Genomic DNA, 23,752 nt, shown 5'->3' on the forward strand with positions numbered 1-23,752 from the left:
AATGAAAGAACAATATAAACCAGAATTAGAAAAACTCACAAAGGATATTAAATAACTCAGGAAGAATTAGAGTGCTTGCTTCAGCAGTACATATACTAAAATTGGAATGATACAGAGAAGATTAGAATTAGGAAACAAAATCACATTAGAAATGTACACTAAAGTAGAAAGAATGTAAGAGTTAACAAAAAACATTAGATAATGCCTTATGACAAACAGAAGGGAAAAAAGGCAGGAAATGTCTTAAAATAACAAAGAAATGAAAGAATTTCTGGTTCTGGTTAAGATTCAGTAGGCACACTCTATTCTCTCTCTCCCACTGATTACAACCAGAAGTCCTGGACAAAAGACATAAGCAATTACCTAAGGGACTCTGAAAAAGGCATAAAGCAAATGAACTGGACAGGAAACACAGCACTCACACAATGACCCACACAGTGGTGAATTCCCGGGTTTGCCTTTTATCTCTTCTACGTCTCAGATCACACTCTAGGGCAGCCAGGATCTCAGAAGGAAAAAGATCTCTCTAGACTCACCAGACCTAAACCCATGGCAGCAATGACAATGACAATGGGCATATCCCTTTAGCTTCTCTTCTCTCTTTCCAGCCAGACCACCAGGAAAGGGTGCTCTTGGGAGCCCAAGAGTGTGGGAGATCTCAAAGAGGAGGGAGCAGGAGAATGAGGCCCTTTAACTTATTGTATGAAATCCTGAGTTGCACACGGACAGAACTGACCCAAATCAACAGAGCAAAGGGTGTGAGATCCCAGACTGGCCTCTCCCTGGGTGGTGCACATGTGGAGCTGTATCATTTTCCTACTGCCGCTGTAAGACATTACTGTAACCTTAGTGGATTAGGATAACACAAATGTACTACCCTATGATTCTGGAGGCCAGAAGTAAAAAAATGGGCCTTCATGAGCTAAAACCCAGGTGTCAACAGACCTGTGTTCCTTCCTGGAGCTGCAGGGAAGAACCTTTTTTCCTTGCCTCTTTCAGCTTCTAGAGGCTGCCTATATTCCTTGGCTTGTGGCCCCTTCCTCCATCTTCAGAACACGTCACTCCAACCTCCGCCTCTGTCATCACATTTCCTTTTCCTGACTCTGATTGTCCTGCCTCCCTCTTGTAAGTACCCTCGTGATGACACTGGGCCCACTCAGATAATGAAGGATAATCGCCCCATCTCATAATCCTTAATCATATCTGCAAAACACCCCCCCTTTTTTTTTAAGATTTTATTTATTTATTTGATAGAGAGAGACAGTGAGAGAGGGAACACAAGCAGGGGGAGCAGGAGAGGGAGAAGCAGGCCTCCCGCTGAGCAGGGAGCCCAATGCGGGGCTCGATCCCAGGACCCCGGGATCATGACCTGAGCCAAAGGCAGATGCCCAACAACTGAGCCACTCAGGTGCCCCTGCAAAGCCCCTTTTACCAACAGATACATTAAAATGATACACTAAACCATATTTAAATCATCCAAAAGATTCCAAGAAAGGGGAAATAGAGGAATAAAAAAGAGGAGGCAAACAGAAAAGATCAAATAAAATGACAGTTAAATCCAAACACATCAATAATTACATTAAATGTAAACCACCTCACGGCCATTAGGATGGCTGTTATCATAAATGCAGAAAACAAGTGTTGAGGAGAATGGGGAGGAATTAGAACCTTCGTGCACTGTTGGTGGGAATGTAAAATGAAAACAGTATGGCAGTTCTTCAAAAAACTAAAAACAGAATTACTATATGACCCAGCAATTCCACTTCCGGTCATATACCCAAAAGAATTGAAAGCAGGGACTCAAAGAGATATTTGTACGCCCACATCGATAGCATTATTCACAACAGCCAAAAGGTGGAAGCCACCCAAGTGCCCATTAATGGATTAATGGATTTTTAAAATGTGATATATACATACAATAGAATAGTATTCAACCTCAGAAAGAAGGGAAATTCTGGCTAAGTGAAATAAGCCAGTCACAAAGGACAAATACAGTATGATTCCACTTATATGAGGTGCCTAGAGTAGTCAAATTCAGAGACAGAAAGTTGAATGGCGGTTGCCAGAGGCTGTGGGGAGGAGGGAAATGAGGAGCTGTTCCTTAATAAGTAGAGTTTCAGGTTTCCAAGACAGAGTTCTGGAGGAGCGCCTGGGTGGCTCAGTCAGTTAAGCGTCCGACTCTTGATTTCGGCTCAGGTCATGACCTCAGAGTCGTGAGATTGAGCCCCACATCAGCTCCGTGCTCAGTGTGGGGTCTGCTTGACAGTCTCTCTCTCTCTCCCTCTCCCTTTGCCCCTCCCCTCCATGCTTGCTTGTGCTCTCTCTCTCTCTCTCCCTAAAATAAGTAAAATCTTTACCAAAAAAAAAAAAAAAGTCCTGGAAATGGAGAGTAATGACAGTTGCACAACAATGTGAATATACTGAATACCACTAATTGTATACCCAAAAATGGTTAGGATGATAAATTTTACGTATATTTTACCACAATTTTTAAAAATTACATTAAATGTAAATAAATATCCCAACTTAAAAACAGAGACTGTGAGATTTTTTAAAAAGAACTAAAAAGATACAGCTTTCTTTCTAAAAGAAACCTACTTGAAGTATAATAATATAGAGAAATTATAAGTAAAGTGATAAAGACACAGTTAAGGAATGAAAAAATAAGCCACAGACTGGGATGAAATATTTGCAAAATACACCTCTGGTAAAGGACTGTTATTCAAATTATACAAAGAACTCTTAAAACTCAACAATACAGGCTTAGTTGGCTCAGGTGGTAGAGCATGGGACTCTTGATCTTGGGACTGTAAATTTGAGCCCCACATTGGGTGTAGAGATGACTTAAAAATAAGACCATTAAAAAAAAACAACCTCAGAAGAGCCTGGGTGACTCAGCCAGTTAAGTGTCTGCCTTCAGCTCAGGTCATGATCTCAAGGTCCTGGGATCAGGCCCCCACATCAGGCTCCCTGCTCAGTGGGGAATCTGCTTCTCCCTTTCCCTCTGCCTCCTCCCCATTGCTCATGCTCTCTCCCCGTCTCTCTCTCTCAAATAAATAAAATCTTTAAAAAATAAAAAAAAACTCAACAATACAAAAACAACTCAATTTAAAAAGAGACAAAAGATTTAAACCAACATCTTCCCATATAAAGATGATAAATAAACATATGAAAAGATGCTCAACACCACATCTTCAGAGAACTGCAAATTAAAACCTGGGTGGCTCAGTTGGTGAAAGTTCCAACTCTTTCAATTTCGGCTCAGGACATGATCTCAGGGCCTGAGATCGAGCCCCACATCAGCCCAGCATGGAGCCTGCTTAGGATTCTCTCTCCCTCTCCCTCTGCCCCTCCTTACCCCCACACTACGCTTTCTCTCTCTCCCTCAAAAATAAATAAAAATGAGATACTATTACACACCTATTAGGCCAAAATCAAAAACACGGACAATATCAAATTTTGGGGAGGATATGGAACATTAGGCACTCACTCTCATTTGTTGCTGGTATGAATGTAAAATAGTATAGCCATTTTGGAAGACAGTTTGGCAGTTTCTTACAAAACTAAACATACTCTTTCCATATAATCCAGCAATCACGATATTTGGTATTTACCCAATGAGTTGCCAACTTATGTTCACACAAAAACCTGCACATGAATATTTATAGCAGCTTTATTCAAAACTGCCAAAACTTGGAAGCAGCCAAGATGTCCTTTAATAGGCGAATGGATAACAGATTATAGTACATCCATACAATGGAATGCTACTGTGGGGTTCTTGTTTGTTTCTAAAGATTTTGTTTATTTATTTGACAGAGAGAGACACAGCGAGAGAGAGAACACGAGCAGGGGGAGTGGGAGAGGGAGAAGCAGGCTTCCTGCGGAGCAGGGAGTCCGACCTGGGGCTCAATCCCAGGACCCTGGGACCATGACCTGAGCCAAAGGCAGATGCTTAACAACTGAGCCACCCAGGCGTCCCTGTTACTGTGTTTAAAAAAAAAAAAAAATGAGCTATCAAGCCACAAAAAGACATGAGAGAACTTTAAATGCATATTGCTGAGTGAAAGAAGCCAATCTGAAAAGGTTACATACTACCTGATTCTCACTCCATGACATTCTGGAAAACGAAAAACTATGGTGATGGTAAAAAGATCAGTAGTTGCCAGGGGAGGAAACAAGGCATGAATAGGTGGAGCACGAGAGGTTTTCAGGGCAGTGAAATGATTCTTACTGACACTGCAATGATGAAAATATGCCATACAATTGTCAAAACCTATGCATAGAATGTACAATACAAAGAATGATCCCTAATGTAAACTATGGACTTTAGTTAATTATGAATCAAGGGGCACCTGGGTGGTTCAGTCAGTTAAGCATCCAAATCTTGATCTTGGCTCAGGTCTTGATCTCAGGGTCTTGAGTTCAAGCCCTGTGTTGGGCTCCATGCTGGGTATAGAGCCTACTTAATAAATAACAAGAAGAAGATAACATATCAATATTTGCTCATAAATGTAATAAATGTTCCACAGTAATGTAAGATGTTAATAATAGGGGAAACTGGTGGGGCAAGGGGGTGGGTAGGTAAGGAGATATAAGGGAACTCTGTCCTTTGTGCTCAGTTTTTCTGCAAACCTAAAACTACAACAAGAAGAAAGCTTATTAATTAAAAAAAAAACATGTAAGGAGTATTATAATAACTCCCTTTTGTGTAAGAATAAGGGGGGGAGAATAAAAAAATGTACATGAATATTTATTTTAGCAAAAGGAACACCGGACAGATAAAAAGAAACTAATGAGATTGGCTACTTCCATGTGGAAAGGATGAGGACAATGATACTTCTCCGGGTCTATTTTTGAATAGTTATGACTTTTATAAATAGGTTAATGTTTTACACACTAAAACAAATAAGGATGGGAGGGACCTTAAAACTGAACACAAAAAGGGGCGCCTGGGTGGCTCAGCAGGAAGCCTGCTTCTCCCTCTCCCACTCCCCCAGCTGTGTGCCTGCTCTCACTATCTCTCTCTCTCTGTCAAATAAATAAATAAAATCTTTTTTAAAAAACCCTGAACACAAAAAGACAAAAGAATCTAACTATATTTTATTTCAAAGAATAACATAACCAGAGTAGATGGGGGTAGAGGAGAAGGAGATTAACCCAAGTAACTTTTGGAACACAGTATTTAGACTATATGCCCTCAGACTAAAGACAAAAAGCTCTATAAACATAATTTGAATTCTATTTAGTAAGGATTTTTTTCAGTGGTATGAGTTAACCCTTATTTAACTACTTTTTATGTAATTAAGGATTTAGAAAAGAAATATATTCAGAATAATGGGAGCCATATTTCTTGTTGGAGAAGGAAATTCTAGGTATGGAAAGATGAAAGGCTAGAGCAAAAGAAAATAGGGTGATGGGAAAAGACATACCACACAAACACTAATTAAAAAAAACTGAAATAGCTACATTAATAACAGACAAAGAAGACTATGAACAAGGACAATTACCAGGGACAAAGAAGAATATTATCTAATTATAAAAGGCTCAATTCACCAAGAAGACATAACAAATCCCAAATGTGTATGCAACTAACAAAAGAGCATTGGTATAGGACACAAAAACTGACAGAACTAAAAGGAGAAATAGACAAATCCACAGTTATGATTGGAGAGTTCAACACTCCTCTCTTAGTAACTGAGATAAGTAGACAGAACATCAGCAAGGATATAGACACTTGAACAACACGAGCAACCAGTGTGATCTAACTGACACTATAGAACCCTCCACCCAACAACAGAATACACTTTTTTTTTCAGATCAATATAAAACATGAAAACCAAGAGGCACCTGAGTGGCTCGGTAGGTAGAGCATGCAACTCTTGATCTTGGGGTCCTGAGTTCAAGCCCCACGTTGGGTATAGAGATAGAGAGATTGAGGGAGAGAGAGAGAAATGTGGAGCTTTAAAAAAAAAAAAAAAAACTAACCAAGATAGATCCTACTCTAGGTAACAAAACAAACCAGAATAGATTTAAAAGAATTAAAATCATACACAGTATGTTCTTTGACCACAACAGAATTAGATGAGAAACCAACACAAAATCTGGGAAATCCCAAATATTTGAAAATTAAACAATACACACTTAAATAACCCAGGAGTCAAAGAAGAAGTTTCAAGGTAAAGTACAAAATATTTTTAAATGAATGAAAAAGAAAATACAACATATCAAAATGTGTGGGATGCCACTAAAACATTGCTTATAAATTTTAACAGTAAATCTTTGTATTAAAAAAGAAAAAATCTCAAACCAATAATCTAAACTTCCCATTTAAGAAACTAAGCATAAAACAAACAGAAGAAAGGAAATTAATAGTTGAGAAATCAGAAAACTCAGAGAGAAAATGAAAAAAATAGGAAAAAGTCCATGAAACCAAAAACTAGTTTTTTGAAAAGATGAGTAAAAATAGACTGACCAAGAAAAAAAGAGAGAGAGAGAGAGAAGACAGAAATTGTCGATTTTGGGTACAAAAAATGGATATCACTACAGACAAAGCAGAGTTTAAAAGCAAACAAAGACTAGTACAGTTGTGTCAAAAGGACTCAGGAACCAGCTTGAGTGTACCGGAGATGGGAACACTTTAGCAGCAATAAGCATCATAATGGCGATGCACTAAACTACATCAAATATGTTTAAAGCTATGAATTCATAATGATACAAAGAAAACTAATTTATCACTTTTGAATAGGAAGATCATTCATTTTTAAAACTGGTTAATAAAGATAAAGGATTAAGCATTAATCCTACCTGGATAACCAGGTAACAGACAAGGCAATAATAAATGAGTAAGGAGTGATTTCCTTAGAACTCACAGTTTTGCAAACTCTAATGAATTAAGATATCTAAGCATTTAGTATCAATCACTGCTGACATCACAAGAAGAACAATAACCAGACACTATGTGCCTCCTAACAAAAGAACACACTCTCATTTATGAAGTAGTCTTGCAAAAAATAATAAAATAAAACCAGAATCTGATTAAGCCTCTAGATCAGTGCTGCCCGATATAAACATAATACAAGCCACAGATGTATTTAAGTTTTCTGGTAACCACATTACAAAGAGTAAAATGAACTAGGTGGAAATTATGTTCTAATAAATTTAACCCAATATATCCAAAATATCATTCAATATAGTCGATATAAAATTACTAATGATATTTCATATTATTTTTATAATAAATCTTTAAAGTAAGTGTGCATTTTATACTTAGAGCTTATCTCAATTTGGACTAGCTACATTTCAAGCGTTCGATAGACACGTGTAGCTAGTGGCTACCATATTAGACAGCACAACTCTAGATCCAAGTGCCAGTTTATAGGAAATACAAAAGCAAGTGAACATGTTAGCCTCACCATATAGGTATTCAATCAGCAAAATCCAGACTGTCGGAAATTCAACAGGTCAAAACCTGGCTTCTTCATCAAATTAATGGCAAAGAAAAAGAGAGATTGAGGAGGAATCTGCAGGTTGAGATTTAAAGGCCAAAGGAGTAAAAAGGCAGGAAAAACTTAAATGTAGGATTTAGAAACGCTCACAGGTGCTAAAACTGTAAGAAAAACAACATTAACGTAAATGTTAAGATAGTGGTAACACTAGGGGAGAAAAAGAGGGTTTTAACTGGAATGGAGCACAAAGAGAGTTTCTGGACTAGCTGACAAGTTTCTTTCACCCAGGTGGTGGTTACGTCTTATAAGAGTTCATGATAAGCTGTACATTTGTTTTCAGCAGTTTTCCTTATCTGTGTTATGTTTGACAATAAAAAGGTATAAATTTAATAATAAATATGTATTTGATGGGAAAAGTTGGATGTGATTAAATTCCTAAACTTCCCAATTCCCCCCTCCCACCCCCAAAATCACCACCTCCAACTGTAGCTGTGGTTTCTGGTCTTCAAGAATAAAATATCCTTACTCTTGCTCAAGACCAAAACTCCCACCTAGGTTCCTGACTTTATCCCCTCCAGTCTTTTCCAATCCTGATCCATTAATGATCACTCCTCTTCCCCATATCTACAAGCTCCAAGGTTCTACGGAGGTAGTACAGGACAGTGGTAAATAACTGGGCTGTTGTGTCAGAATCCCAGGGTTCAAATTCTCATTCTGTTCTTTGACCAGTTGTCAGCCATGTAACAATCTCTCTGTGGTAAACTCTCCTCAGTAAAATGAGGGAAACAGTATCAACTTCATAGGGTTGCTGTGAGGAGTAAATGAGTTAACACATGGAAAGCCCTTAGAAGGAGGCCTGGAATCCAGCGCATTTTCAGTAAGTGTTAGCTGCTATCATCACCTTCGGTATATAAACATGCTCAATTTTTCACTTTTATCAGAATCCTTTCCTCAACCCTGTGCTCCTCTCTAGTTATGCTCTCACTCTTTCCCTTTTTCCTGAGAACAACAAAGATCACCAAATTGTCGTGTCTACTGGCAAGGTTTTAGTACATATTTAATCAGCCTCCACTGGAGCATTTGATATTTCGTTCATTTCAAACATAAATTCTCTCTTCCCTGAGTTCTGTGATACTGCTCTTGGCTATCCTGCTTTTGAGAAGTTATGATCAATCTCCTTTGTAGGACATTCTCTACTGCTGCTCAAACATTACCACTCCTCTGTGTCCCGTTTTCATTCGGCTTCGAAGAACCACCAACATCTGATGTACGTTTGTGGTTGGAACGGCACCTACCGCAGCTAACCCCGAAGAGCCTCTAGCTCTGAACTCTCCCGTGCTTTGGATATATTTATCTAAATGTCTGCTGGACCTGGATGACAAAATGTCCCATACTGCATTCACTCCAGATCTGCTACTCTCCCCCGTCAACTCTCAGTTGATGGTGCTACTACTCATCTACCTGACTGCCCAGGCAGAAATCTAAGAGTAATTCGAGGCTCTTCCTTTATCCTTTTCCCTGAAATCCAATCACTTAGTTCTAATGATTTTAACCCTACATTTTCTAGAAGAAATCATCCCTTTCTCACCATCCCTACCACAACTTCCCTCGTTCAGGCCTACAGCATCTCTCACCTTGAATACAAGAGGGGCATGCAAAGCCCTTGCTAACTTCAAACACTGCTCTTCTCTTTATTTAGCTTCAGAATTACGGCAAACTAGAAGTGCCCGTAGTTGTATGAAACTAACATGTTTGCCTCTGTCTCTATGCCTTTGTTATACTGTTCCTTCTGCCTGGAATGTTCTTCCCCATTTTTTTTTTTATTACATTCCTTCATTTTTTGAGACGCTGTTATCACATCCACCAGAAAACCCTCTCATGAATTCCTAGGTGGGTTAATTTCCTTCCTCTATGCTCTAGATAGCACCTCAGCTACACCATTATCATTGCACTTACCTAAATTAAAAAAATATATATCTTAATATATCTTCTACTGAGTAGTTATTTCCAAAAGCAGGGACTGTTTTACTCAGCTTTGTGATTTCAGTGCCTGGCACATACTTACAGCAAATGGTAGGTAGTCAACATATCTTGTTGAAAGGAAGTAGTTATTTTCCATATTCCTGGCAAATCAATACTTCTAAAATTTCACTTTCATCATATCCTGGTGGTGTTCAAAAACATTCCAGAACTGTCACATGATAAAGTACAAATACCTTTAGCCTGGTCCTCCATAACAAGACCCCAAACTACCTGTACAGCTTTATCTTCCACCATACTTCCTTATCTATATCTTTAGTTTTAGTCTACTCAGCCCTCCAAACCAACTTTTTGACCCCTACCTCCCAAAACCGTTACACTCATTAAAATGTTGGCCTTTTATTTTTTTATTTAAGATTTTTATTTATTTATTGAGAGAGAGAGAGAGAATGGTAGAGAGAGAGCATGAGAGGGAAGAAGGTCAGAGGGAGAAAGAGACCCCCCACTGAGCAGGGAGCCCGATGCGGGACTCGATCCCGGGACTCCAGGATCATGACCTGAGCCGAAGGCAGTCGCTTAACCAACTGAGCCACCCAGGCGCCCAAAATGTTGGCCTTTTAATACTTACTTAGCAACTCCTTAGCAATTACTCCACAATGCAGAGTGATATTAAAAACAATGTTGTCAGGGCACCTGGGTAGTACAGTCAGTTGAGTGATGAACTCCTAGTTTCGGCTCAGGTCGTGATCTCAGGGTCGTGAGATGGAGCCCCGAGTCAGGCTCAGCACTTAGTGTGGGGTCTGCTTGGGATTCTCTCTCCCTCTCCCTCTGCCCCTACCTATTGTGCACACACACACTCTCTCTAATAAATAAATCTTAAAATAAAAATGCTGTCATGGGGGTGCCTGGCTGGCTCAGTGGGTAGAGCATGGGACGCTTAATCGCGGGGTCAGTGAGCCCCACGTTGGGCATAGAGCTTACTTTTATACTTAATTAATTTTTTAAAAATGTTTCCATGGATACCTGAACGGAATGATCACACTCCTAACTTCCATATCTCCAAGAGATGAGTAGTAGGGAAAAGGCCAAGATAATTTTTTGTTTAACTTACATATATAAGAATAACACTAAAAATTTTTTTTCTTAAGATTTTATTTATTTATTTGACAGAGAGAGACACAGCAAGAGAGGGAACACAAGCAGGGGGAGTGGGAGAGGGAGAAGCTGGCTTCCTGCGGAGCAGGGAGCCCAATGCAGGGCTCGATCCCAGGACCCTGGGATCATGACCTGAGCCAAAGGCAGATGCTTAACGACTGAGCCACACAGGTGCCCCAACACTAAACTTTCTTCTTATTTACTCACCTTTTTTTTCTCCAGTCCAGTTTTCCTTCATCTTTCTTGGCTTGAAGGTAGGTCATCAGGAACAAGTACAAAAGGATTAGCTAGTATAAGACTTCTTTCCCTGAAGCTATATTTCTTGTTAATTAAAACACTAACCTGAAAAAATTCTAGATATCCAGAATTCCAGAAAGAAATAGAAATTCTGATAAGAAAATCAGAGAGTTTTCAGACTTTTGGTATGTGGCCTTTCAGACCTGCCATTAACCATAGGACTATTAATCCAAGTTGTCTTACATAAACCAATCATTTCTGTTTCTGGAACAAGAGGTGCTGTCAGGAAAATAGTTGGCATTAATAGAAGTCAAAGTGAGGAGAAAACCTGACTCCATCACCTCCAAGTGCTCTAAGGCAATTGTTGCTCCTAAAAGGTAAAAGCCATCAGGGCAAAATCTTCCAAAGAACACTGTAATTCCTTTTGAGTTCTCGGATCTGATATACTGGCCTAATGAAAGGAAAATGAGGTTAAGAGGGCAACGGTGGGACTTCTCCGCACGTCCTACCTTCCAGCTTCATCATGAAAAGGAGGAAGCCCAAACTGAAATGAGTTAAGAACTTCATCTCCGAGAGAGGATTGTGGCTTGGCCCTGAGTTGAGCACCATGAAGAAGAACAATAGGAACTCTACCACAAGGATCAATGAGCAAGATGCCATCTCCATCCCACCCTCCCAAGATCCAGGAGATCTTCAAAATATGTTGAATGGAGGAGAGTATGCCCCTTTTGTATCTCCTCCCATATTAGAGAGCAATTTTATCCAGGTTAACAGGAGAGGTGAATCCATTTACCTTCATAACCGAGCCAACTGGGTGACTGTAGGCATCTGCTCTTCAAGTAAAACCCACAAGACCCCCAGTGTGATGCTTCTGGCACATCTGACCCCTGAAGCTCAGAAAGATACAGAACCCCTGTTTCAAAGTCTCCTGACATCTCCTTCGCCAGAGAACCTGGTGCTCACCAGGTTTCTCCCTCTGCAGTTTGTGACTCTTTCTGTGCACGATGCTGAGAATATGCGCCTCAAAGTAAAGCTGGTGAGTGGTCGAGCCTACTACCTACAGCTCTGCGCCCCTGCGTGTAAACAGGACGCCCTCTTTTGTCAGTGGGTGGAACTCATCTCCCTCTTGAATGAGGAGAAAGCCAAAGCTTCCAAACCGTCAAGAAGTCTCAAGCCTCTCAGAAGTCACAAATAGCACAGACATCACAGGCTCGACGGACATCATGGATATTGCAGCGTTCACAGCTCTACAGAGCCCACCCCTGTGCACATGTTCAGACCCCGTACATGCTGCAGAAAGCACTGATTTCTCAGATTTCACAGATGTCACCGATGTCACCGACGTCACAGATGTTCCAGAAAATGAGGTCAGAGAGACCCCAGATATAAATATTGTCACAGAAATCACAGAAGTCACAGAAGTCACAGACCTCTGTGACGTCCCAAACTGCTCAGAGGTCACGGTGGTGTTTGAAAATGATGACATACTAAGGGCCAAGCAAGAGGAAAAGGAAAAACTAGGAAACACTCTGAAGTCTGGGTGTCTACGTGATGCAAAAACTAAGAACGAGCTCAGAGAACCCTCAAAACATGTCACCATCTCAAATGTAACACTGACTTTCCAAGGTGAACGATGTTTTCATACTACCTTGACTCAAGAAGTGAGACAAGTTCGTTCAAAGGGATGAGTGCCAGATCCTCTGAAATAAGGACAACTGAATTTAAAAGCACAGCTCTTGAGGCTGAAGAATCCAGGAGCATGAGAACTGATTCAGTCACCTCAGATAAATACAAACTACTAAACTAAAAAACAAGCATGGCTCAAGAAATAACTACCAACACAAGAGAAGAACCAAGCAGTGTCTTCCATGTGGCAGAAATAAAGGCTACTACTAATCCAAAAAAAAAAAAAAAAAAGAGGGCAAAGGTGGGAGCAAACAAAAGGTGTGTGTGTGTGTATATATATATATATATTCAAAAATCTCAAACCTGTTTGTAAAAATAACCTAAAAACAAAGGCATTCCCTCTAAGAGACTTCAACTGGGATAACCAAGCAAACTGCAAAATTTCAGGGTCAGTTCTTAAAAGAATAGAGAACGATACTGAAGAAGCCAACATTTATTCAACTTTGTATTCCTCATTTCCAATCTATACAACTTTGTCAGGTAATCTGGTTGGATGGCTTCCTCAGGGAATCCCCAGTGTCACTATCTTTAGCTTTTTTCCCGGTGGGCTGATGGTATTTTCCAGAGAAGTCTCTGCTACTCTCCCATCTGGATATTCTTACACTATGCTTTGAAAGCAGCTTTTTAGTCCTCCACTCTTCAATATGAGCAGATAGCAAAGAATTATTGAACGTTTAAGAAAAAGCTGCAATACTAAACAGGAGGCAAAAAGGAAAAGCAACTTGGAGGAAAAGAGTCTATGCAGGAAGGAGAAAAACCAAGAAAGAAAAAATAATTATTAATATCCTCAAGAGAGACTGACTTTACATCCATTAAACAAGAACACAATGACACTTTAAAAATCAAGAAAACAATGGCTCTGAAAGATTAAATATGCAATTAAAACTGGGAAGGAAATAAATTTAGAGAACGGTCTAGGAGGGTCAATATCTAAAGAACAGTGATTCTAGAAATGGAGAACAACAACAACAAAAGGAACAAATCATAATGAAATAACTCTGGAAAATGTCTCAGAACTGAAGGACATGAATTTTCAGAGCAGAGAGACCCACTAGCACAGACTCCCATCCAGACATGTCTGGGACATTCTAGAACATCAGGGTAAAAGTGAAGATTCTAAAAGCTTTAGGAAACGAAAACAAAATCAAGAAAATGCATCAAGAATCAGAATAGGGGAGCCTGGGTGGCTCAGTCAGTTGAGCGTACAACTCTTGGTTTTCACTCGGGTCATGATCTCAGGGTTGGAGGGTTGAGCCCCACATGGGGCTTCACAGTCAGCAGGGAGTCTGCTTAAGGTTCTCTCTCTCTCTCTCCCTCTCCCCTGCTTGTGCTCTCTCTCTCTCTCTCTCTCAAATAAATAAAATCTTAAAAAAAAGATGAAAAAAATAATAGAAAACTAGGCAAATAACAAAGACTATTAACAAAAAAGTGTACAGGAAAGGATACCAACCATAGTATCCTAAGTATCTCAGCTGTCAAGAGTTTTTACATAATCACAATCATATAAATACTGAATAATGATCTAACAAAAATTAAAACTAACTGGGAGGATGAGAAAACAGGAAGTGTGGAGGTGCGTGGGGGACAGTTGTGACTATTCTCTTCCATGGTGGGAAATCAAGTTCTAGGCAAAAACTGGAAAATAAAAAAAAGTAACCAAATATTATTTAGAAATACAGAGATGCATACTTAATTAGTTAAGAGTATTGAAAACAACTGGCTCTGGGGAGAATATTCATTTTTAGTTAGTTACTAAGTTACTTTACCTCCCCGCACGTCCGTTTATCTGTTTAGAAGCCTTCTAGAACTACTTCATTCTTTAAACCCTATTCATGCATTTCCAAATTAAAAAAATATATATATATATATATATATATATTGGACACATACAAACAGTAATAATTACAGTGGTAATGATTAAAACATACAAAACATGCTGTGTGCCTGGGACTGTTCTGAAGTCATTACGATGTGTTTGATTCAAATGCACAATCCTCACAGTAACTACCACAGGCTGGGTGCTATCGTTACCCCCCTTCCTACAGATAAACGGATGTGCAGGGAGGTAAAGTAACTTGCTTCATGTCACACAGCCAAGAAGGGACATAACTAGGATTTAGACTCACTCGGGCTTCAGCCCCCATACTATTATCTTCTCAAATAATGAATTAAAAACAGATGGGAAAGATGTTCATCAAAGTTATCAGAATGGCTCCCTCTGAAGAAGAAAAGGAAATGTAACTGGGGAATGGTAGGAAGGGGGACATCGAGTTTACCTAGAATTTTGTTCTTTAAAAAAAGAACTACAGGGGCACCTGGGTGGCTCTGTCAGTTAAGCGTCTGCCTTGGGCTCAGGTCATGATCCTGGGGTCCTGGGATCGAGCCTCATGGCGGGACTCCCTGCTCTGCGGGGAGTCTACTTCTCCCTCTCCCCCATTCCGCTCATGCTCGCTCGCTCTCTCTCTCTCTCACAAATGAGTAAAATCTTTTTTAAAAAATTTAAAAAATAAAAATTAAATTAAATTAAAAAGTAATATAATTATGATAAACTGTTAACATTTAATTCTGGATGACAGGAACATGCATGTTGTACCATTCTCTGCAGTATTCTACAGCTCAAAAATGTTTACTAGGGGCACCTGGGTGGCTCAGTCGTTAAGCGTCTGCCTTCGGCTCAGGTCATGATCCCAGGAGCCCGTGTCAGGCTCCCTGCTCCAGGGGAAGCCTGCTTCTCCCTCTCCCACTCCCCCTGCTTGTGTTCCCTCTCTCGCTGTGTCTCTCTCTGTCAAATAAATAAAATCTTTAAAAAAAAATGTTTACTAATAGGGGAGAAAAATCTGAATGAGAGCAAATGAAATCATCATTACGCTTAATGATAGGTCAGTTAAGAATCCAAACTCTGAAACCACACAAAGTGGAATCCCAGCTCATACTCATTAGCCGTGTAGCCTCATCAGGCAAGTTGCTTAACCAACCCTGTATTTCAGTATCCCCTTCTGTTAAGTGGAACCAACAATAGAACTTACCTCATAGATGCTGTGATAATTAAATGGTTAATCCTTAAAACAGTACCTATCACTCACACGTTTGCTGCTGTGATTACTACTGTATTTATCACCCAAGCATTGGCCACTGTTAGGTAACATCTTGTTTACTCTTTGCCCACTAGCCTATAAACTCCAAGAGAACCGGGACCTTGCTGTCCTGTCCTCAGCTGTAACTCTAATGCCAAGAACTGTGCTTGGCAAGTGGCATTGCTCAAATGAGTGTGTTAAATAAATGTTGACCTTCGGTGATTAGGAACTGCTTGTACTTTGCCCTGCAGCTATTTTACTCTTCGGTACATGCTTCTGTTGTTCCTTCTGCCTAGAAAACCTTTCCCATCTTGATGCCTCAGCTCAGGCATCAGTTTTTTTTAGGAAGGCTTTCTTGAGGTTGGGCTAAATGCTCCTCCTGTACACCCATTGTACCTTACGCATAACTCAATCGTAGCACGTGCCATACATAGTATATTGAAACATGTATGCACATCTCTCTACCCCCACAAGAAGCAGTGAAGCATAGCAATTAAGAGCATCAACTCTGGAGCCAGACTGCCTGCATTTGAATCCTGGCTGTGTCACCTTGGACAAATTACTTTATGTCCCAGTCTACCTGGCCTGTAAGATGGGAATAATAATAACACACAGCTCATAAGGTTCTCAAAGGATTAAGAGTGTATTTGTATTTGTAAAGCACTCAGAACAGTCCCTGGTGCATAGTAAATATGATGTAAGAATGTTAAAGAAGATGTGGTATATATATACAATGGAATATTACACAGCCATCCAAAAAAAATGAAATCTTGCCATTTGCAATGACGTGGATGGAACTAGAGGGTATTATGCTAAGTGAAATAAGTCAATCAGAGAAAGACAATTATCATATAATCTCACTGATATGAGGAATTTGAGAAACAAGACAGCAGATCATAGGGGAAGGGAGGGAAAAAATGAAACAAGATGTAACCAGAGAGGGAGACAAACCATAAGAGACTGTTAAAACAAACTGAAGGTTGCTGGAGTGGTGGGGGGTGAGAGGGATGGGGTGGCTGGGTGATGGACATTGGGGAGGATATGTGCTATGGTGAGCACAGTGAATTGTGTAAGACAGATGAATCAAAGATCTGTACCTCTGAAACAAATAACACATTATATGTTAATAAAAAAAATGTAAGGATGTTAAATTATAAAAATCCTGTTGAAGACAGACACTATGTCTTTGCCCATCTTTACATTCTCTGAAATCAGTGACTATTACACCAGTTCAGACAAAAGGATTAGTGCCCAGACTAAGTCAGCTGCAATATGATGAAAGGGTGATGGATAGGAGACATTTTAGAGGGATAAAAATCAACAGAAGACACTGCATGATTAGAATGAGATGCACCATAAAGAAGATAAAATTAAGGATGACAGGTTTTGGATCCTTGATGGATATGGTTCTATTCACTAAGATGGGAAATAGAAGAAAAGGAAGAGTCCTTGGTAAATTTTTAACAACAAAATGTTTCATTCAATGTTTACTGACAGAAGAACACTTTTAAAAAAATAATTTGAACCTGACCAACCATGACAGAAATCTGGCACATTACATCTAAAGGAATTTAAGCTCCATGAAGACAGGGACCTTTTCTGCTTTGTTTGCTGCTTTATTTCCAGCACCTGCAACAGTACTTGGCACACTGTAGGCACTCACTGTAATTCTCTTTAATCAATGAAAGGATGATTTAAGTAAACTTCAGCTATGTCAATTAAGCCAAAAAGAAATAAGCATCTACTATAGGCCCAGCACTGTTTTAAATTCCTACAGGGAATGCAGAGAAAAAAATGTGATACTTCCTTTACCACATGAATAAATTACTGTTTTGCCTAACATTAGTAATTCACTATGTTATGCACTACAAAATACAGCCAAGTTCTGAAAAGGAAAGATATGGTAAGGGAGATGTATTCGTGGAGAATCTAAGCCCAGCCCTGAAATATAAGCAAGATTTCAGTAAGTTGAAAATAAAGATACTCCATGGTGAGTTGTATGAATAAAGTTACAAGAAAACTAAGAAAAGGTTTTGGTAAAGTGGGGCTACAATCTAGAAAAGCCAGAAAGAAACAGAGCAAATAAAATGCCAACTCCCTCTGGGAAGAGTTTCATTTTCCCCACTCCTAAACAGAATTAATTGGTCCCCTTCTTATAACTCCGAACACCATGTTCCTTCTGTTATATCCCTTCTCACACCGATCATTATGATCATTACACATGATCATTACAGTTACACGCTAGCCTCCCCTAGCTGACTAAGAGCTACTAAAAGATAGACAATGTGTCTAGCATAGTACCTAGGACGTAACAGACAAGACTGGGCAGGTAGAGAGGGAATTTATATTTAAAAAGATAGCCAACAGGGGTGCCTGGGTGGCTCAGTTGGTTAAGTGTCTGCCTTTGGCTCAGGTCATGATCCTGGAGTCCTGGGATCGAGCCCCGCATCTGGCTCCCTGCTCAGCAGGGAGTCTGCTTCTCCCTCTGCCCTTCATTCTGCTTGTGCTGTCACCCCACTCTTGTTCTCTGGCTCTCACTCTCTCAAATAAATAAATAAATAAAATCTTAAAAAAAAAAAAAGATAGCCAACAGATAACTTTGCAGGTGTTAGGGAATAGCAGTAACATGAAATAGATATTCAAAAGATTAGTCTCTCACTTTACTGTAGTTTTGAGTACAGTGTAAATTAAAACTGGATAAATAAACCCAACTTCTCTCCAGACCTCTAAAAACTTGAGACTCAAATGTGGGGTGCCTGGGTGGTTCACTGGGTTAAGCATCTGCCTTTGACTCAGGTCATGATCTCAAGGTCCTGGGATCAAGCCCTGCATCGGGCTCCCTGCTCAGTGGAGTGTCTGCTTCTCCCTCTGCCCCCCCACCCCATTTGTGTTCTCTCTCTCTCTGTCTCAAATAAATAAATTCTTAAAAAAAAAAAAAAGACTCAAATGCGCTTATAAATTACTTATATAAACATTTGGCTAAAATGTTTAAAAATCTGTTTCCCAGGTTTATTACTACCAGTCTTTTGATATACAATTTAAAGTAAAAATACAATATGCAAAATCAATAAAAACAAAATCTTACTCAAATTCAACCAGTTCCTTTTTACTGTGATTTAAAAAAAAAAAATTTAAAAACTTCTATTGAGTAGGATTAGTATACTATCTCAGGACATGAAAAGGTATCTCAGGGTAGACAACAGAAACATGAGCAATCTAAAGCCAAGAACATTCTACTCCCATGAAGCAACAAGCCCCTCAAAATCCTGGCATGAAATCTTTCTCCATATTTAAACTCTATGTACTATTCAAAGTATGCTGGTAACTACCTGATCAAAGAAAAGTTAACCAAACTACCTGATCATCTACTGTAGCGGTCTTCCAAATAGAAAAACAAATTTTAGAAGTAATCTATTTGCTTCTATAGAACACATTTTAGACAATCTTCAACTGAAATTAAAACCACACTTCCTCAACAGAAAAACTTTTAGCTAAAAAATACTGAGGGCTACTAAAATCTAAAAGAACACTATAACAAGATTTTGGTGGGTGCTTAATAAACATCAGCATGCCAACCAGAGGAGTTAAGAGGGCAGAACAGTAGGGGGACCCTATGCTTGCCTCATCCCTCGAACACAGCTAAATAAGTAAACATCAACATGCCCGAACCGTACAGCAGATGAGTTCAGCTAGAACAGTATGCTGCATTTGCAGCCAACAGCAATCATCATCAGGGTAGAGAAAGACAGGTTTTTCTTGTCATCTTTATTCAAGTATTTCACAGCAGTTATATTACAAATTACAGTAAATGTTCAAAATTCCAGAATTCAAAAATTAAATAATTTACTTCAAACTAATGTAAAATGAAGTCAAATGCAAAACATCAATTTAACACAATTCTAAATTAAACTATAAACCCAAAACAGACCATAGCTGATGAAGTCTACTTAATCTACAAAGTAGACATACATGACTGAAACCAAAAAGGACTCCCAAAATCTAAATAACTGAATGTACAAAGATGCAGGTACAAGTCCAAATTCAAGCTTACAATGTGATTACAAATTATAATTATAGTAACAATGGCATTCAGCTACGGGACCTGACACTGAAGATACCTACTGAATAGCACCATAGCTGAACCAACTTAATCAAAAAATGGGAAGATATTACCACCCCACTCCCTAAAAATAAAATCCAGTAAACCTACAAATACATTGGCATATGAGAAAAAAATCAAGTCATGAAAGGACATAAAACAAAACAAAAAAAATTAATCACAGGTGAGATTCAAGCTCAAAAACACAATTAACTCCACAGCCATCAGTTTCAACCCTAGTGCGGTTCCATTATCTTCAAAAAGCTCCCATGGTCCCCACAGCTGAGCATTAACTATTGTTGGGCTGTGCTGTGATACATATTTTACTGATCTGAGAGCAAAGTTTTACACAGGAGCTATCATTTATAATGCTCACAATAGGAAATAAGAACAGAGGTCAATTTGTACATATTTTTGCCAATGCTATACAGCAAAAATTAAGAACTTACAGAAAAGTAAACAAAATTGAGTCCACTTGGATAATTTCACAAACTGCTTTAAACTATAGAACCACCAGATATCTGTAAAGTAAGCAAAACTGGTATGTGGGTTGGGGGGGGCGGGAAAGGGGAGCGGAGAAGGTGATACAATTTCAGCTAATTGTTCTCCCCTTGGCATTAGATTGGCTTTCTCTTTAAGACCTAAACTGTTCAAAGTGGCAGTTCCTATCATACTGAGGTTGCCTCCTATTTCTCCATCTATATCAAGGTTAAAATAAAAAACTTGATCTTTTGGAAGCATTTTAATGCTGAACATAAATAAATTTCCCTTGTCAAACCCACTGATGGCTCAAATCTTAATTAACTTGTACAAATTTAGTGACCTACTAAGAACATGTGCGTTTTTTTTCCTTTCACAAGTGCTGCTGTTACTTGAACAGAATGCTTTTGAATTAGAGTAACTGGAATAAATATTTAAAAAAAAATAGTGCAGCAAGAACCTGAGACTTGCAAAAAACCCTTTTAGCAGAAACTTGCTACAAAAAATCTGCTACATCTTATTTCATCAAATCTTTAAATTCTGTAACAATTTCCATCAAAATACAAAATGCTAATGTATTAGACAGTAAAATAGTTTGAACTGGTATGATGGTAATAAATACTAAAGAAAGCATGAAAATCCTCCCAATAATCAAATTAGAGGTTTCAAATAACCTCCCCTTTAAAATGGTTCATCGTTAATCGCACTTGCCCACCTTAAAAATACAGTGTGTCTACATGGGTAGCATCTTGAATTATATGACTAACTGAATATTATGAAAACTTCATAGACTAGGTATAAAGAAAAAAGTGGCATTTAAAAAAAATTAAGCTATAATTAGAAGGCGCAAAATGTTAATGTAAATGCAAAGAAGCACTTAAGATTACTGCAGTAACCTACGGCCAAAGTGTGCGCTCTGCGCAGGCATAGGGCACACTACAAACAGCCAGAGACAAGGAGACAAGTACCTTAGCTTCAGCATGTAAACGGTGGCAAAGTGATTACAGGACTCTGTAAACACTATTGGTAACTAAAAAACAAAAAGCTGAGGTAGCTCAGTATCTCTGCAGTAGTCCAAGACCATTTGCTCTAATTAAAACCCAAACTACATGTGTTGCATATATTGGAAAGACACACCTGCAGCTAACGGCTATAATGAATGAAGATATCAAGCCAACTTGTCAAAATTTTCTACTTTTTTTTGTTTAAAAATCATCTGATAAAAAAATGTCACTGCACTCCCTTTGCCTCTTTGCAACTGCCTAGACTGTGTCTCCAAATTTGTAGAAAGTTTTTGTAAAACTAGTAACCCATAATTAATTTATGTAAGTACAATTCACAGAAATCACTCAACAAGATCCAAAATGGGTTCCAATCAAAATGAAGAGTTGTGAAGGTAAGCTTATGGTAAGAGATTTAAACATTAATACTGTTATTCAAGGACCATACCAAAGCTCACCCGCAACTATGCATAAAGAAAATGAATTTTATGGAGCTTCTGACAAATTCCTCTTTTCTGTCCACTGGCAAGTCCTGGCTTTAAAACAAAACAGTAACAATTCACTATACATGAAATCATTCTTCTCTGGGAACTCAAACATGAATAACTATTATAAATTGCCACTGAGAGAGGAAAAGAATGTTCCCATCTATCTAATTTCTGGTCATTATTGTCAGCAATACTGTAAAGTGTGTAAGTTTTTTGGTGGACTGTGTATTATTTGTTGTTGTTGTTTTATTATGTGTTTCTTAAACAGAAACAGACCATACAGGAAAACTTACCATTTTAGTATATCGTGTGGCTTAATGACTGTCTTGACTGAGTTTTGAAAACAAGATAGGCATTTTATACCAAACACTGGTTGCTTCTTAATGACACAGAGTACCAAAACTTATTTTCAAGGTTGTGACCAAAGAGACATTCTAATTCATTTGCTACAAACAAGCCCATTCTTTTGTTTAGCCTTATCTTTCTCAAATGAATTAAAAGGCACATTAAAGGCAGTTCTAAAGAGCCTAATCTAATTTCATCCAGTTTCTTCAGTTTCCCACCAGAATATACCATAGCCAACTCTAAAATAGGTTTCAGTCCATTACCCAGAGGAAAAAATAAAAACAAATATGCTTAAAGGAGGAGAAAGGAGAAAGAAAAACAAAACAAAAACAAAACAGGTTGCCCACTGTTTAAACAATTCAACACAGTTAGAACTGCCCCATCCAGTTTCCTCGTGTTTGCTGGTCTGCTCCCTAAGAGAGAAGTCTCCAAAAGAGAGTGCACGAAAAGAGGAGCAGAAGTGAGAGCAGTTTCTGTAGCACCAAAATCTCCAATCTGTGGGGTTGTATTTTTTATTTGTGGAAAATACAACGTGTTTCTGAAGTTCTGTTTGGTTCTTGTAGGCTGGTTGGTTTCAGGTACCTGAGACAATAGCACCAAATTCAACAGAGAGAAAGAATGAGTGAGAGAGCACTTTACACCAAGGCTCTGCACATAATTGGTGCAATTTGAAATTGAATGGCTCAGAAGACTGCTCTGTCAGGAGCAGATTGGAGAGGATAAACCACTCATCTTGAAAAGTTCATAGGAATGTCTCAAACATATGAACTGTTCTTTCCATCTCCTACAAGGGGAAAAAAAAGTTCATGTTATCTATTAAAGAAAAGACAAAAGTATTATGGGAAAATTCACTTTAACTTAACTTTTTAGAGAAAGAATTTTAGATACAGGTTAAGCTTTAAGTATTTTCTGATTATAATACCATAGCTACTCCATAAGACTATCTGCCCTAGACACTTCCAAATGCCTCCTATTTGATATTTAGGCTAATGAAGATGATGCTAGTAACATTCAATGAGTACTTATTATGCCTGATATTGTACTAAGAAATTTATATATATAAATAATTTGACAGCTAATAAACAACAAAGTCAGAATTTGAGTACAGGTAGCCTCATTCCAGAGCCTGAGCCCCTCCTTTACTCATATTCTCTCAAAGCAAGATGAATGTATTCAGTATAGTAAAACTTGTACAAAAAGTAGAAGGTACTATTCCCAGAGCTATTCACTCCAATCAGAGATGAAAACAAAAAGGAGTGAGGGGGGAAAAAAAAGCCAGAAAGAGTCGCTGTCATCACCACAAGAAATGCCACTCACTGATGATTCTGCTATAGATCCCTCTCCTCCCTAAAAAAGGCCCCTAGATTACAGGGTTCCAAGTCCCCTACTGAAAAATGTTTCACTGCTAAAGAGTATTCAATCCATTCAAGCTAATCAAACATCAACCCATGTGAATAAACAAGTTTTGGAATTTAAAAATAAAGAACTCTACCCTACACATTTTATTCAGATGGCCAAGTGTCCAAAACATCTAAGACATTTGGTTTTCCTTTCCCCCTTTAAACATCTGAAATTATATTCTACATCTCTGTACAATAGGCCAGATTATCATCTGATCAATAAATTCTCATATTAGATCAATAAAAATCACTCTTGCTAAATGTTTCATCATATTATTACTGAATAAGGAAAAAAGTCAGATTACAAAACAGAATATACAGTATGATCCCAATTTTTAATATGTATTCACATACTTATACAC

General features: G+C 38.6%; 1 protein-coding gene and 2 pseudogenes across 2 annotated transcripts in view; 2 read left to right on the top strand and 1 right to left on the bottom strand.

Annotated features, from left to right (window-relative positions):
• The first annotated feature begins 71 nt into the window (after positions 1-71).
• On the top strand, positions 72-166 carry LOC148163502 (U6 spliceosomal RNA; annotated as a pseudogene).
• An 11,258-nt stretch (positions 167-11,424) lies between these two features.
• Positions 11,425-12,624, top strand: LOC114205785 (Golgi-associated RAB2 interactor protein 2 pseudogene; annotated as a pseudogene).
• Positions 12,625-19,322: 6,698 nt separating this feature from the next.
• The window catches only part of ATAD2B (ATPase family AAA domain containing 2B), a 161,657-nt gene continuing 157,227 nt past the window's right edge, over positions 19,323-23,752 (bottom strand). For both annotated transcript variants that reach the window (XM_028099431.2, XM_028099430.2), the window contains exon 28: positions 19,323-22,774. In XM_028099431.2, the coding sequence (XP_027955232.2) occupies positions 22,733-22,774 (42 nt within the window). In that variant the 3' untranslated portion in view covers positions 19,323-22,732. The remainder of the gene's footprint in view (positions 22,775-23,752) is intronic.

Source organism: Eumetopias jubatus, unplaced genomic scaffold, assembly GCF_037043125.1.
Source record: "Eumetopias jubatus isolate StellerSeaLion01/CBP00866 unplaced genomic scaffold, mEumJub1_p1.0 scaffold_9, whole genome shotgun sequence".
NCBI classification, from domain to species: Eukaryota; Metazoa; Chordata; class Mammalia; order Carnivora; family Otariidae; genus Eumetopias; species Eumetopias jubatus.